This window comes from Bombina bombina, chromosome 5 (assembly GCF_027579735.1).
Source record: "Bombina bombina isolate aBomBom1 chromosome 5, aBomBom1.pri, whole genome shotgun sequence".
NCBI classification, from domain to species: domain Eukaryota; kingdom Metazoa; phylum Chordata; class Amphibia; order Anura; family Bombinatoridae; genus Bombina; species Bombina bombina.
In genome coordinates, this window is record NC_069503.1 from 581,439,442 (window position 1) to 581,456,071 (window position 16,630).

General features: G+C 38.4%; 1 protein-coding gene across 1 annotated transcript in view; it reads right to left on the reverse strand.

Annotated features, from left to right (window-relative positions):
- The window catches only part of GALNT1 (polypeptide N-acetylgalactosaminyltransferase 1), a 506,720-nt gene that overhangs the window by 466,080 nt on the left and 24,010 nt on the right, over window positions 1-16,630 (reverse strand). Inside the window, exon 2 of the mRNA XM_053714537.1 lies at window positions 14,503-14,748. Coding sequence (XP_053570512.1) covers window positions 14,503-14,641 — 139 coding nt within the window. The 5' untranslated portion in view covers window positions 14,642-14,748. The remainder of the gene's footprint in view (window positions 1-14,502; window positions 14,749-16,630) is intronic.

The window sequence follows — 16,630 nt, forward strand, 5'->3', positions numbered from 1 at the left end:
TGGCCACGCAGGAGCTATCAAAATCACCGACGCCCTCTCCGGATTGATCCTGGCTACCAGCCTGGGGATGAGAGGAAACGGCGGGAACACATAAGCTAGTTTGAAGGTCCAAGGTGCTACTAGTGCATCCACTAGAGCCGCCTTGGGATCCCTGGATCTGTATCCGTAGTAAGGAACTCTGAAGTTCTGACGAGAGGCCATCAGATCCATGTCTGGAATGCCCCACGGTTGAGTGACTTGGGCAAAGATTTCCGGATGGAGTTCCCACTCCCCCGGATGCAATGTCTGACGACTCAGAAAATCCGCTTCCCAATTTTCCACTCCTGGGATGTGGATAGCAGACAGGTGGCAGGAGTGAGACTCCGCCCATAGAATGATTTTGGTCACTTCTTCCATCGCTAGGGAACTCCTTGTTCCCCCCTGATGGTTGATGTATGAACTTGGCCCTCGCTAGCTGAGGCCAAGCTTTGAGAGCATTGAATATCGCTCTCAGTTCCAGAATATTTATCGGTAGAAGAGATTCTACCCGAGACCAAAGACCCTGAGCTTTCAGGGATCCCCAGACCGCGCCCCAGCCCATCAGACTGGCGTCGGTCGTGACAATGACCCACTCTGGTCTGCGGAAGGTCATCCCTTGTGACAGGTTGTCCAGGGACAGCCACCAACGGAATGAGTCTCTGGTCCTCTGATTTGCTTGTATCTTCGGAGACAAGTCTGAATAGTCCCCATTCCACTGACTGAGCATGAACAGTTGTAATGGTCTTAGATGAATGCGCACAAAAGGAACTATGTCCATTGCCGCTACCATCAAACCTATCACTTCCATGCACTGCGCTATGGAAGGAAGAGGAACGGAATGAAGTATCCGACAATAGTCTAGAAGTTTTGTTTTTCTGGCTTCTGTCAGAAAAATCCTCATTTCTAAGGAGTCTATTATAGTTCCCAAGAAGGGAACCCTCGTTGACGGAGATAGAGAACTCTTTTCCACGTTCACTTTCCATCCGTGAGATCTGAGAAAGGCCAGGACAATGTCCGTGTGAGCCTTTACTTGAGGAAGGGACGACGCTCGAATCAGAATGTCGTCCAAGTAAGGTACTACAGCAATGCCCCTTGGTCTTAGCACCGCCAGAAGGGACCCTAGTACCTATGAGAAAATCCTAGGAGCAGTGGCTAATCCGAAAGAAAATGCCACGAACTGGAAATGCTTGTCCAGGAATGCAAACCTTAGGAACCGATGATGTTCCTTGTGGATAGGAATATGTAGATACGCATCCTTGAAATCCACCTTGGTCATGAATTGACCTTCCTGGATGGAAGGAAGAAGTGTTCGAATGGTTTCCATCTTGAACGATGGAACCTTGAGAAACTTGTTCAAGATCTTGAGATCTAAGATTGGTCTGAACGTTCCCTCTTTTTTGGGAACTATGAACAGATTGGAGTAGAACCCCATCCCTTGTTCTCCTAATGGAACAGGATGAATCACTCCCATTTTTAGCAGGTCTTCTACCCAATGTAAGAATGCCTGTCTTCTTATGTGGTCTGAAGACAACTGAGACCTGTGGAACCTCCCCCTTGGAGGAAGCCCCTTGAACTCCAGAGAATAACCTTGGGAGACTATTTCTAGCGCCCAAGGATCCAGAACATCTCTTTCCCAAGCCTGAGCGAAGAGAGAGAGTCTGCCCCCCACCAGATCCGGTCCCGGATCGGGGGCCCGCATTTCATGCTGTCTTGGTAGCAGTGGCAGGTTTCCTGGCCTGCTTTCCTTTGCTCCAGCCTTGCATAGGTCTCCAGGCTGGATTGGCTTGAGAAGTATTACCTTCCTGCTTAGAGGACGTAGCCCTTGGGGCTGATCCGTTTCTGCGAAAGGGACGAAACTTAGGTTTATTTTTGGTCTTGAAAAGACCTATCCTGAGGAAGGGCGTGGCCCTTGCCCCCAGTGATATCAGAGATAATCTCTTTCAAGTCAGGGCCAAAGAGTGTTTTCCCCTTGAAAGGAATGTCAAGCAATTTGTTCTTGGAAGACGCATCCGCTGACCAAGATTTTAACCAAAGCGCTCTGCGCCACAATAGCAAACCCAGAATTTTTTCGCCGCTAACCTAGCCAATTGCAAGGTGGCGTCTAGGGTGAAAGAATTAGCCAATTTAAGAGCACGAATTCTGTCCATAATCTCCTCATAAGAAGAAGAATTACTAATAATCGCCTTTCCTAGCTCATCAAACTAGAAACACGCGGCTGCAGTGACAGGGACAATGCATGCAATTGGTTGTAGAAGGGAACCTTGCTGAACAAACATCTTTAGCAGACCTTCTAATTTTTTATCCATAGGATCTTGGAAAGCACAACTATCTTCTATGGGTATAGTGGCGCGCTTGTGTAGAGTAGAAACCGCCCCCTCGACCTTGGGGACTGTCTGCCATCAGTCCTTTCTGGGGTCGACTATAGGAAAACAATTTTATAAATATGGGGGGAGGTACTAAAGGTATACCGGGCCTGTCCCATTCTTTACTAACAATGTACGCCACCCGCTTAGATATAGGAAAAGCTTCGGGGGGCCCCGGGGCCTCTAAGAACTTTTCCATTTTACATAGTGGTTCTGGAATGACCAGATAATCACAATCATCCAAATTGGATAACACCTCCTTAAGCAGAGCGCGGAGATGTTCCAACTTAAATTTAAAAGTAATCACATCAGGTTCAGCTTGTTGAGAAATGTTTCCTGAATCTGAAATTTCTCCCTCAGACAAAACCTCCCTGGCCCCCTCAGACTGGTGTAGGGGCCCTTCAGAAACCATATCATCAGCGTTCTCATGCTCTACAGAATTTTCTAAAACAGAGCAGTCGCGCTTTCGCTGATAAGTGGGCATATTGGCTAAAATGTTTTTGATAGAATTATCCATTACAGCCGTTAAATGTTGCATAGTAAGGAGTATTGGCGCACTAGATGTACTAGGGGCCTCCTGTATGGGCAAGACTGGTGTAGACGAAGGAGGGGATGATGCAGTACCATGCTTACTCCCCTCACTTGAGGAATCATCTTGGGCATCATTTTTACTAAATTTTTTTTTATGACATAAAATACATATAGTTAAATGAGAAGGAACCTTGGTTTCCCCACAGTCAGAACACAATCTATCTGGTAGTTCAGACATGTTAAACAGGCATAAACTTGATAACAAAGCACAAAAAACGTTTTAAAATAAAACCGTTACTGTCACTTTAAATTTTAAACTAAACACACTTTATTATTGCAATTGCGAAAAAGTATGAAGGAATTGTTCAAAATTCACCAAAATTTCACCACAGTGTCTTAAAGCCTTAAAAGTATTGCACACCAAATTTGGAAGCTTTAACCCTTAAAATAACGGAACCGGAGCCGTTTTTATATTTAACCCCTTTACAGTCCCTGGAATCTGCTTTGCTGAGACCCAACCAAGCCCAAAGGGGAATACGATACCAAATGATGCCTTCAGAAAGACTTTTCTATGTATCAGAGCTCCACACACATGCAGCTGCATGCCATGCTGTCCTCAAAAACAAGTGCGCCATACCGGCGCGAAAATGAGGCTCTGACTATGATTAGGGAAAGCCCCTAAAGAATAAGGTGTCTAAAACAGTGCCTGCCGATATAATCATATCAAAATACCCAGAATAAATGATTCCTCAAGGCTAAATATGTGTTAATAATGAATCGATTTAGCCCAGAAAAAGTCTACAGTCTTAATAAGCCCTTGTGAAGCCCTTATTTACTATCTTAATAAACATGGCTTACCGGATCCCATAGGGAAAATGACAGCTTCCAGCATTACATCGTCTTGTTAGAATGTGTCATACCTCAAGCAGTAAGAGACTGCACACTGTTCCCCCAACTGAAGTTAATTGCTCTCAACAGTCCTGTGTGGAACAGCCATGGATTTTAGTTACGGTGCTAAAATCATTTTCCTCATACAAACAGAAATCTTCATCTCTTTTCTGTTTCTGAGTAAATAGTACATACCAGCACTATTTTAAAATAACAAACTCTTGATTGAATAATAAAAACTACAGTTAAACACTAAAAAACTCTAAGCCATCTCCGTGGAGATGTTGCCTGTACAACGGCAAAGAGAATGACTGGGGTAGGCGGAGCCTAGGAGGGATCATGTGACCAGCTTTGCTGGGCTCTTTGCCATTTCCTGTTGGGGAAGAGAATATCCCACAAGTAAGGATGACGCCGTGGACCGGACACACCTATGTTGGAGAAAATGTCTTGGTTTCCCAATTTAACTCTAAAATGTCAGGAGAACCTCGCTGGCACCGCTACACCTCAGCACTAAGCTGAGGTGCCTACCTGTTCCTTCTGGCACAGAACGGAGTGAATCACCAACTAAAATGAACCCTTGAATGAGGAAAGTATCCATCAGAGCCAACAACTCAATAAATGCGCCAAACCACAGCTGCATCTGGAGAGGGAAGCTCCGCCCCTCATGACATCACAGCCGGCTCCGTATACGGACTGCAATTGTCATTAACGAAAACATGGCATAACAACATTGCCCCCAAAAAATAAAGACTGCACAAATAAGCAGTCTAAACACTGAACCACTAATAAGTTAAAAACACTCAAGTGTCACAAACTGTCTCTCTGATAAGGACTTTGATGTCCTGCTACCACCACACAGTGCCCTGCATCCTGTCACATCAATCCTGACTCTCAGGAATTATGTACTCCCATATAAGGTGCAGCCTTTAGTGCTAGTGCCAGGATCTTTTTAAAAGAAATAAAATGGCACTTTCCTGCACCTTGGACTGTCTGACTGGAGGACAGTTCACCTGGTATGAGAGGAAGCTGCTCCTCACAGAGACCTGTGGATAGAAGGAGGAACAGAGTAAGCCTACTCTGGCATTCTGTATCAGGGCAGCAAACCTGTCAGGAAAACACAGTGAGGCCCACCTCACAAGTTCCTGACTGCTTAAAAGCTACCACAGCCCTACTGAAGAGACTAACGTGGAGTACAGCTAAACCCAGCTCGTCAGGGAAGATCAGAGCAAGACTGCTCAGGCTTCCAAAATTAAAAAAATCTTGATAGAAGAAATCTCAGACAGACACCTAAACTTCACCTTCTCCTTGCACTGAAGACAAAGAGAATGACTGGGGGTTGTGGGAAGGGAAGTGATACTCAACAGCTTTGCTGTGGTGCTCTATGCCTCCTCCTGCTGGCCAGGAGTGATATTCCCCAACAGTAATTGCTGATTCCGTGGATTCACCGTGTCTTTAGAAAGAAATTGTTCTACCTAAGTTATGAAAGAAAAAGGTTGGGTTTCATGTCCCTTTAATTTTGAATATACTGTAACTTTACAATTCATCATATGTTTTGTTCGTTTTTCCTCAAAAAATAACTTTTAATGCTTGTAGAAAATTGTGTGGAGAGACACTCAACTGAGACAGATTAAAAGCTAGAAAAACTTACATGCTTGTTCACAAGGCCAGTGCCACTCAGGTGCAGTCACTTTTAGAACACTATGCCTTTAACACAGGAGAAATATCCTGTAGCATATCATTCTGTCCTGCAAAATGACAGCCCAACCCTGAAATACTAGGCAACTCTCCTCTGAGCAAGAGAAAATAAACCCAGACTTATGTTTCAACCTCTTTGGGCCTCATCAGTGAGGTGCAGTGCAGTTGCATCTCTCTAGGGCATGTGTGCAAGCAGTCCATCTCGTTTCCCCAAGAGTAATTTGCATACAAGAAAGAAAATAGAAAGATGCAATTAAATGAGGCAGAACAAAAGTTCCCAAACTTCTCTATAGGACATGGGTGCAAGGAGTCCACGTCTGGTTCCCCTTAACTCCTAGGGAGACCATAGAGAGATGCAACTGCACCTCACTGACTAGGCCCAAAGAGGCCAAAACATATGTATTCTCTTGTTCAGAGGAGAGTTTCCTGGTATTTTGGGGCTGGACTGTCAATGGGCAGGATCAGACTGATATGCTACAGGATATTTCTCCTCTGTGAAAGGCATAGTGTGATAAAGGAGACTGCACCCTGAGTGGCACTGGCCTTATGAAAGCAAGGAAGTTTTTGCAGCTTTGTTGTTTTCTCTTGTTCAGAGGAGAGTTGCCTGGTATTTCGGGGCTGGACTGTCATTTGGCAGGATCAGACTGATACGCTATTTAACATTTCTCCTCTGTGAAAGCCATAGTGTGCAAAGAGACTGCACTCCGAGTGAAAGTTTTTCTAGCTTTTGTTCTGTCTCAGTTGAGTGCATCTCTCAAATTTCTTTTCTTGTGCGGCTATAGAATAACAAACATCTTTTATTACTGCATTATTTTTCAATAGCCAAACTATACCCACCATTTGCCTTATTTGGAGGAACCAATCTGGTTAACCACGGTCATAAAGTTGGTAAAAAAAAATTCCATTGTTTTGCAGTTGTTACCTATTAAAGCTAATTAGGCACAAATATATAGCAGGACTAGCATTGAGAAGTCAACAAACTGAATTTCATGTTCTGAGAATTAGAAATTGATCAATTTTCAGAGTTAAAATACAAGAAAAAAAGAGCAAGATAAATAAAAATACACTGCAAAGTCTTCATTCTCTTGGTATCTTTACTTGAAATGCAAGAATGTAAGTTAAGATGCCAGCCCATTTTTGGTGAACAACCTAGGTTGTTCTTGCTGATTGGTGGATAAATTCATCCACCAATAAAAAAGTGCTGTCCAGAGTTCTGAACAAAAAAAGCTTAGATGCCTTCTTTTTAAAATAAAGATAGTGAGAGAACGAAGAAAAAATGATAATAGGAGTAAAATAGAAAGTTGTTTAAGATTGCATGCTCTATCTGAATCACAAAAGAAAAAAATTGGGTTCAGTGTCCCTTTAATACTATGCTTAAAAATGTGTTCAGGGTTTTACTGTCCGTTTAAAGACCAATTTATTTTGGCATCACTCATTCTCACTTGACCACTACTAAGCGTTGATTTATTTCTATTTTTTTTTTTTACAATGTTTGATTTAAAAAGTTACCAGATTATTCACGGACAAATAACAGGGCTTTTTGCTAATCAAAAAGGTGAAAAAAATTGTTTTCTACAGCTAAAAAGGTTAAAATAATGCAGGTGGCATTTTAAAACAAAATGTAAAATAGGGTGGTGAGCAACAGATTTAGTAACCAATGCTGCACTGTCAATGCTGGTGTACCTATACAGAGTACGAGAATGAATCAGATATACAAATAGCGAGAGAAAGAGGACAAAACAAGTGCTCCCAGGACTTACGCTGGAAAATTCCTTACAGGAAACGAAAAAGTCCACAAGCGATCTCAAATAAATAATAAAAAACAAAAACAGAATGATTAAAGGGACATTAAAAACTAAATCAAAGCTATATAGAATGATGCATTCAAGGAAAAGATTTCACTGAGAACAACATGTAGATTGTCATGATTTTTTCATGACACAACAGACTCCATATTGTCATTATGGGTTATAGATAAAGATAATATTCATAACAAGATGTATTTTTTAAAGTTTCATTAGCTGTTTCAATATTGACAAAATAAGTGTAAAGTTTTAGTGTCTATAAAACAGAGCTGCCATGTTGTAACTTATGTTACCTTCTCTGCTGCGGCCAATTAGGGACAGTTATAAATTGGTCACTAGAATGTGCAGCCAATGGCTGTTTGGAATATAACAGTGTTGTGCACTTCCATTTCTAAAAGGAACTGAAAAGCTCACAATTTAATAATGGAATTACAAGAAAAGGAGGACAAAATTATTTATTTTTATATATGCGATTTATCATTTTATATTGCCATCTCAAAGTGTTTAAGGTCCTTTTAAGGGCATGTACAAAAGTCCGTGCATAACAAAAAATAAGCCTATGCGTTTCGGCGTTAGAAATAAGCCACAATCAACAACAAAAATTATATACTTTTTAGACAAATGTATTTTCGGAAACAATGTCTCAAGAGAAAATGAAAGGTTTGTATGAGTATATACTAATTCAAGACAAGCACTTACATAATGCAATGCTTTTACGCAAATCATCTTCAATGCGCTGTTAGACGTTACAAAAAGTAAAATAACTCACTGAGGTGCAAGTTTATATGCTTGTCTGCTCCTTCCAAATTTCTTCTGAAAGCTGAAAATGTTTGATTTACATAATTTCCTGTGAAATTACCATAACTGCCTGAGACTACACAATTTATCTTTTTCAAAACTATATCTTAAAACAGATTATTATTCCAAGGATAATGCAATGAATCTTTTTTTTATTGTTTTTGTATTTGCTTTATTCCCATGGTATTGTTTGTGGAGGAGAACTGTTTGTTGAGATGATACCTCTGAAGCTGTCTAGAGCACTATATGGCAGGAAATAGTGCTCTTGCAAAACTCCTGCCGCATAGTGCTCCAGAACATACATACCAGATTGTCAACAAAAGATAACAAGAGAACGAAGAAAACTGATATTAGAAGTAAATTAGAAAGTTGATAAAATGACATGTTCTATCTGAATCATGACAGAAAATAATTTGGGTTTCATGTCCTTTTACATAAATGTTAATAGTAAAACGTTCTTGAGTCAGATACAGCGTGCAATTTTAAAGAGCATTCCAATTCAATTCTCTTATCTAATTTGCTTTATTCTTTTGGGTTGGTGTCTTTTGTTGAAAAGCATAACTAGGTGGGCTCAGGAGTAGCAATGCACTACTGTGAGCTAGCTGCTGATTGGTGAGCCAATGGCAAGCAGCATACATGTGCACCCACTTGATATGTTCAGCCAGTTCTCAGTAGTGCCTTGCTGATTACTTCAACAAAGGGTACTAAGAGAATGAAGCCAATTTGATACTAATTGTAAATTGGAAAGTTATTTAAAACTGTATCCTCTATATCAATCAAGAATGAAAAAATGTGGCGTTTCATGTTCTTTTTAATCTAATGATTGTCCTGGACATCCCTAAAGTAGTAACTTAACAACTAGACTGTCAGACTGTCAAGCAATAGAGCTAAACTGAGAGCTTCTACGTTTTTAAACAGTTTTATACTGGATTTTTATATCAGTATCTGTGCATCTTATTTCTTTATAGCAGTGTCTATTACATGCAGTTATATGAAAATTGGTGTATACTGTCCCTTTAAAGGGACAGTAAACACCAAAACATTTATTGTTTAAAAAAAGATAGATAATCCCTTTATTTACAGGTCCTTGGTTTTGCATAACCAACACAGTTATATTAATATACTTTTTACCTCTATGACTACCTTGTATCTAAGCCTCAGCAGGCTGCCCCCTTATCTCATATCTTTTCACAGAGTTTCATTTCAGGCAATCAGTGCTGACTCTTAAATAACTCTACTTGGGTGAGCACAATGTTATCTATGTGGCACACATGAACAAACAGTACATGTTACCTAGGTTTAGTCTTTAACAAAAATTACCAAGAGAAAAAAGTAAATTTGATGATAAAAGTAAATTGGAAAGTTGTTTAAAATTGCATGCCCTATCTGAATCATGAACATTTAATTTGGACTTTACTGTCCCTTTAACTTCAACTGATTGCTCATAAAGGATGGGCTAGATGGGTGAGACATTTATATCACAAATGGGCAGGTGTAGTGTGGAGTCACAAGCAATTTATATCACGCAAATATGTGGCAAAACACCTTAATGAAAATGCAGCACAATCCTTGGTTCAAAATGAGAAATTATACAATTTAAGGGTTAAAGGGACATTGTACTAAAAAATTTCTGTCATGCATATAAGACGGCTGTGCTTAGACGTCCAAACACATTCTATTTATCTGATAAAAAAAATTGTAAAAAAAAGTAAAAGCTTTTGAAAAGGAAGTATAAACAAATACAGCAGTTCTTTTTTGCACTTTCAATTTATTTTCACTGGTTGCTAAGGCCAACTGCTTTTGGTTTACTGATTGAGAGGGATACACCGCTGCAAATAGGACAATAAAAACACTGCTTTATTCAGGACAGGAACATGAGGTTTTCAAAAAATAAAAACTGAAAAGGCATTAAAGGGACATGAAACCCCAAAACATTATTTTAAGATTTAGGTAGAACATACAATTCTAAACAACTTTCCAGTAACTTTATTATCAAATTTGCTTCATTTTCTTAGTATCACGTGTTGAAGGAGCAGCAATGCACTAATGGTTTCTAACTAAATGAGCCAATGACAATCGGGGTATATATATATATATATATATATATATATATATATATATATATATATATATATATATATATATATATATATATATATATATATATATATATATATATATATATATATATATGCAGCTACCAATCAGCAGCTATAACCTAGGTTCTTTGCTGCTCCTGAGCTTTCCTAGATAAACCTTTCAGCAAAGGATAACAAGAGAAGGAAGCAAATTAAATAATAGAAATAAATTGGAAAGTTGTTTAAAGTTGCATGCTCTTTCTCAATCATGAAAGAAACAATTTGGGTTTCATGTCGCTTTAAATATGCACTTTGTTAGATGAAACAGAAAAATAAGTTGACTACAAAGCTCCTTTAAGGTGATAAGTGAAGGGTGACCCAGACAATTGGTTGATTGAAACAACTATGCATATTTAAATATCAATGTGCAAAACTGGAATGATAGCAAAATCCTCTCTACATATAAACCAACTTGTAAAATACAAATAACAGCAGTCAGCAAATGACAAACGTTTTGGCTAAGAAAGCAAAACGCTAACAAAGATCTGCTAAATATAAAATAGTATTATTACTTAAATATGATGTATTTTACAATAAGCCAAGAATCCTTACTGATACATAAAAATAGGGACTAATTCCTGCAGATATTGTACTCTATAGGCACATGGATTATTTTCAGTTTACTATTTGAAACAACTAACTTTTTTAAAAAGAGAGAGAGAAAGAGGCAGAGAGAGAGAGAGAGAGAGAAAGAGGCAGAGAGAGAGAGAGAGAGAGAGAGAGAGAGAGAGAGAGAGAGAGAGAAAGAGGCAGAGAGAGAGAGAGAGAGAAAGAGGCAGAGAGAGAGAGAAAGAGGCAGAGAGAGAGAAAGAGAGAGAAAGAGGCAGAGAGAGAGATAAAGAGAAAGAGGCAGAGAGAGAGAGAAAGAGAGAGAAAGAAAGAAAGAGAGAAAGAGAAATCGAGAAAGAAAGAGAAAGAGAGAAAGAGAAATCGAGAAAGAGAGAGAGAGAGAGAGAGATAGAGAGAGAGAGATAGAGAGAGAGAGATAGAGAGAGAGAGAAAGAGAGAGAGAGAAAGAGAGAGAGATAAAGAGAGAGAAAAAGAGAGAGAAAGAAAGAGAGAGAAAGAAAGAGAGAGAAAGAAAGAGAGAGAAAGAAAGAGAGAGAAAAAGAGAGAAAAAGAGAGAAAAAGAGAGAAAAAGAGAGAAAAAGAGAGAAAAAGAGAGAGAGAGAAAAAGAGAGAGAAAGAAAGAAAGAAAGAAAGAAAGAAAGAAAGAAAGAAAGAAAGAGAGAGAGAGAGAGAAATACAAAACACACCTATCTATAACTAAGTCTATATAAGTCTATATACACATCTCTCTAAATTGATATACAGGTATATCTTGAAATGGGAATATATTCTATGTCTTAAATTATGAGCAATTCAAGACAGTAGTTAAAGCAAAAGCAGTTGAGATAATGCTAGACTACTATATATTTGGCATGACTCATGTTGCACATCCTGTTGTATAAGCATGTTTGACTAGTTCTGCTTGTATGAACCTTAGAGTTCACCAAAGCCTTCCAGGTCAGGAAATGATCATCACTTACTGACACTTCATCACAAATAATGCATCCAGAAAAGGGCAGTATAATATAAAACGCTCGAGCTACATAAAAGGAGGATATTTCATTTTGTAGCATTTTAAAACAATATTGCTATAGGAATACATTTGTCATTTTCAGAATGCAACACAGATGGGGTAGGCAAGCAGACTAAGGCCTACATATGGCCCTCAAGACCCTCATTAAATATAAAACAATAGTAATCCTTTTTAAAAAAAACTTTTTGTTGTGTAAAAGTATATTATGTACAAACTTTGAATGCCATAAACTAAACAGACATGCAATAGATAAATATAAAACATTAACACTCTCTGTCCTAATCTTACTAGTGCAAAACTAAAAATACTTTAATGCATTAAGGCTGTGACAAACTGCAAGTGGAGCGGTGCGCAGCGTGTAGATGCAGCTGTGCGCGCTCAGTGTGTCCTGCCTTTTCATCTCTGAGCACTCTGTTGCGTCAGGTTGCGTAGCTGAGCGCTCAGAGATGAAATAATTGAACTTCAGAAGCGATGCGGTGCGAAGCAGCTGCATCGCCTCGCGCCGCATCGCTTGCAGTGTGTCACAGCCTTTAGAGCAGGGGTTCCCAAACATTTTCTGGCTACCGACACTTTGAATCAATAAACTCACCATTATCGCCCCCTACCTTACCCTGTACAAATATTACTCTGCATAGCGGTAAACAACCGCCAATGAAGACAACACAATACATTTTTAAAAAAAAAAAAAAGTTTTAATTCATTAAAAATGTATCATTTTCCGATACCAGTTTTTCAAAGGAAATGGTCACTGGTAAGAGTTTATTTACATTTAGTAATCACTTGTCAAAACAATGGGTGGCCTTAATGAGGTGATACCAGTTTCCTAACGTCAGATTTGATGTCATTTAGAAGGAGTCTTAAAATCATTTTAAAATAAATGTATTTACTTAGACCATTGTTGTACAACTACACTAATAACCCAATAAGGAAAGTGTATTCTATGTGCAGTGCACAACACACAGGTTATTTCTGATAACAGTAGAAGGAAGACTAGAAAACCATAAACAGACCACTGTAGACTCATTTTCCCTTCCACTTCTTGCCTACTAATGTTCCCAATGGTAATCTCAGTGTTCCCTTCCACAGCTCATACTTATCAGTGGTAATCTCACTGCTCACCTTGGGGCAGTAGCAATCACTTAGGGAACCACTGCATTAGAGAATGGTATTTGTGTACTAATGCTCATCCCTAGCTAAAAAAAGAAATCTGCTCTGTAACCACAATGCACTGCTGCACCTGACCAGGGCACAGCAACAGAACAAATCAAGAGCAGGATATTTATGTATGCAAGCCAGCAGTTCTACCATTCTCAGGAACAGCTTGCCTGTGCCTTGCTGCAGGATTTTAACTATGTCTTAAACCCCATTTGAGGGATTAAGAGATAGAGACGTCAAAATTAAACTTGCAAGATTCAGATAGAGCATGTAACTTTAAGACACTTTTACATTCACTTCTATTTTCAAATGTGCTTTGTTCTCTTATTGTCCCTTGCTGAAAAAAAGGAATATGCACATACCCTACTCAAGTGGGAGCTAGCTGTTGATTGGTGCTTGCACATATTTGTCTTTTGTGATAGGCTAACTAGATGTGTTCAGCTAGCTGCCAATGTTCCTTCAGCTAAGGACAACAAGAGGATGAAGTGAATTTGATAATAGCAGTAAATTGTAAAGTTGATAAAATGATATGTTCTATTAGAATCACGAAAGACAATTTTGGGGTTTCCTGTCCCTTTAAATACATAATATTACCAACATATATTGTACCAATGTTTCTAAAGCTACGGAAACTATTGGCTCTCTACAAATAAATAATAGCAGCAGCAGTTGGGCAGGCATTAGTACAAGTGATCTAACCCATAACAGATTATTATTTTTGCACAAGTCTGTCCTTTTAACAATTAAAGTGAAGGTAAAGTTACCTTGACACTGATACAGAATCCAATTATTTTTTAAAAATGAATGGGACTTTCATTCATGATTTTTTACATTATTACTTCAAAAGCCTTTATTTTCTATTTAAAATCCTTTTTTGCCGATTTTCACAATCATCCCGCTCTGTATTTTTTTTTTTTTATTTCTGGTCACGTTTTTAGAGCAACCAGTTGAATTTCTGGCCGTTAGGTGCCCGTGACCCGACGTCATCCGCCCACTCGCTATACTGCGCATGCGCTAGAGTCTATTTCTCAATCAAAGACTACACCGGGCGTTCTAGTTTCGCGCATGCGTACTGTTTCTGCTTAAGGCCAGTTAATGTTGGTTGAAGGGAGATGGGTGCGCTTAGAATCGCGCATGCGCAGTTAGATTGCTCATCGTGAACGCGCTCCTGCTGTTACGTATAGAGCCGGGTAGGATCACTCTATACGTAACAGCACATTACAAACCGGATGTAGAGGTTGGGAGGAGTTATGGACAGAACGGTAGGGAAAAATATAGTTTAAAAAAAAAGACAAATATAATTTTTTTTATAAAATAAAGTTAGCGATTAGCATATTCTATGTTCAAGGAATACATAGATATATTCAAATTACATAAACTTTACCTTCACTTTAAGGAAATAACATTATTTAACATTGCAGACAAAACTGATCAAATTCTGAAATAAAAGTACATAAACAAGTAACATTAAAAAACAAATTAAAAGAAAAAAAAAGTTAAATTGTGATAATTTGACAACAATAACTCACCATCTCCAGCAGGTAACCCCCGTTCTTTTATATCATCACATTTATTGCATTCGCTGAAGTAAAGCAGCAGAAACATATCCAGAAAAACCCAAACCAAGGAGGTGGCCAAAACCACCTTGCAATAAACAATTTTTTTCATAGCAATAATAAAAAAGGGGGAAAAAAAGGCAGAAAAAAATAATAAAAATTAAACACAATATGAAACACCGCTGTTATGTCTTCTCATCCAAGTGCTTTAAGTCTTGCCTGAAAAAGAAAGAAAAACAAAAGTTAACATCTGATCATTTACTGCCCAAAAAAAAAAAAAAGTTGTTAAATGGAGATATAGTATTCAAAATGTTATCTTGTATATGAAAGAGCATAAATTAAAGGGCCATGATACCCAAATGTTTAAACACTTGAAAGTAATACAGCATAGCTGTAAAAAGCCGACTAGAAAATATCACCTGAACATCTCTATGTAAAAAAGGAAGATATTTACCTCAAAATATCCTAAGTATTCACACCCACTGTATAGAGACTTTAAAGTGATGGTTGGTAAATGTAACTATACTTGAGTTTATATTTTGGAAGTAATACTCAATATAAGCACAGTGATGCTTTTGATTTTCTTTAATAAACGTTTTTTCTTACAAAATCTTCATTTATAAATTTGCTCCGTTACCTGCTCCCCGACTGCGTCCCTGTGAGAATTTCAGAAATCTCCATTTGATTGACGGGTGCGTCATCCAATCGGGACTGCACCATACGCCCTATGTAAATCTGTTATTAGCACGCTCCCGTGGTCAGAGTTTTAAATGGCATCAGCAGAACTACAACTGCGCAAGCGCAGTTGCAGCCACAATCTCGTCACTGTTTACAGCAGTGGTGAAAAAGACGCGGTAATAATTTTTTTTTTTTAAGTATAAGCACTTTTGTTTGCCACTACTTGGATTATAAGCATGTTTGGGGAGGGGGGTGGCGGCCCATGGGGTGATTCTTTAGAACTGTCTTCTGTGCTGCTGTCAACAGTGAATTGCTACTGACAGGGAATTTCACTGTTTACTATAAGCAGCAGCGAGATCGTGGCTGCAACTGCACTTGCGCAGTTGAAGTTCTGCTGATGCCACTTAAAACTCTGAGCACGGGAGCGTGCTAATAACAGATTTACATAGGGCGTATGGTGCAGTCCCGATTGGATGATGCACCTGTCAATCAAATAGAGATTTCTGAAATTCTCACAGGGAGGCAGTCGGGGAGCAAATTTATAAATGAAGATTTTGTAAGAAAAAACATTAAAAAAAAAAAAAAAAAAAAAAGCATCACTGTACTTATATTGAGTAATACTTAGAAAATATAAACTCAAGTATAGTTACATTTACCATCACTTTAAGCAGCCAATCAGAATGCTATCCCAAGGACTTGCAAGGGAGTGTGCATCTGCAGGTACAGTAATGTTTTTTCCTATTGAGTTTAAAGGGATAGTCTAGTCAAAATTAAACTTTGATTATTCAGATAGGACTTGCCGCAAGGCAGAACGTACTGCAATATGCGATCTCATCACAGAAAATGTACCATTTCTGCAGAAATTTTTTATTTCTGCAGAAATTTTTTTTTTGCCTGCAGGTGTCACTGTTCCATTCCCTCTCAATGGAAATATTTACTACGTTCCTCTCTATTCAATTTCCTCCCCCTTCCTGAACTCCAGTGTGGTACAGGATAACAGCACATTGAAGAAAAGGTAGGTCAGGGCTTAACAAATTTATTCAGGAGTCTAGGAGCCAACCAAAATACTTAGGAGCCAGATTTTTTGTTTTTGTTCTTTAATGTGTATGTATATATATATATATATATATATATATATATATATATATATATATATATATATATATATATATATATATATATATATATATATATATATATATATATATATATATATATATATATATATATATATATATACACACACATATATATATATATACACACACATATATACATACACACACACACGTGTGTGTGTGTGTGTATGTGTATATGTATACACATATATATATACACACACACAGTGGATATAAAAAGTCTACCCAACCCTGAGGCGGAGCGAGCGGCTAACCAAGATGGTCGCATGTAACTGAAGCTCCTC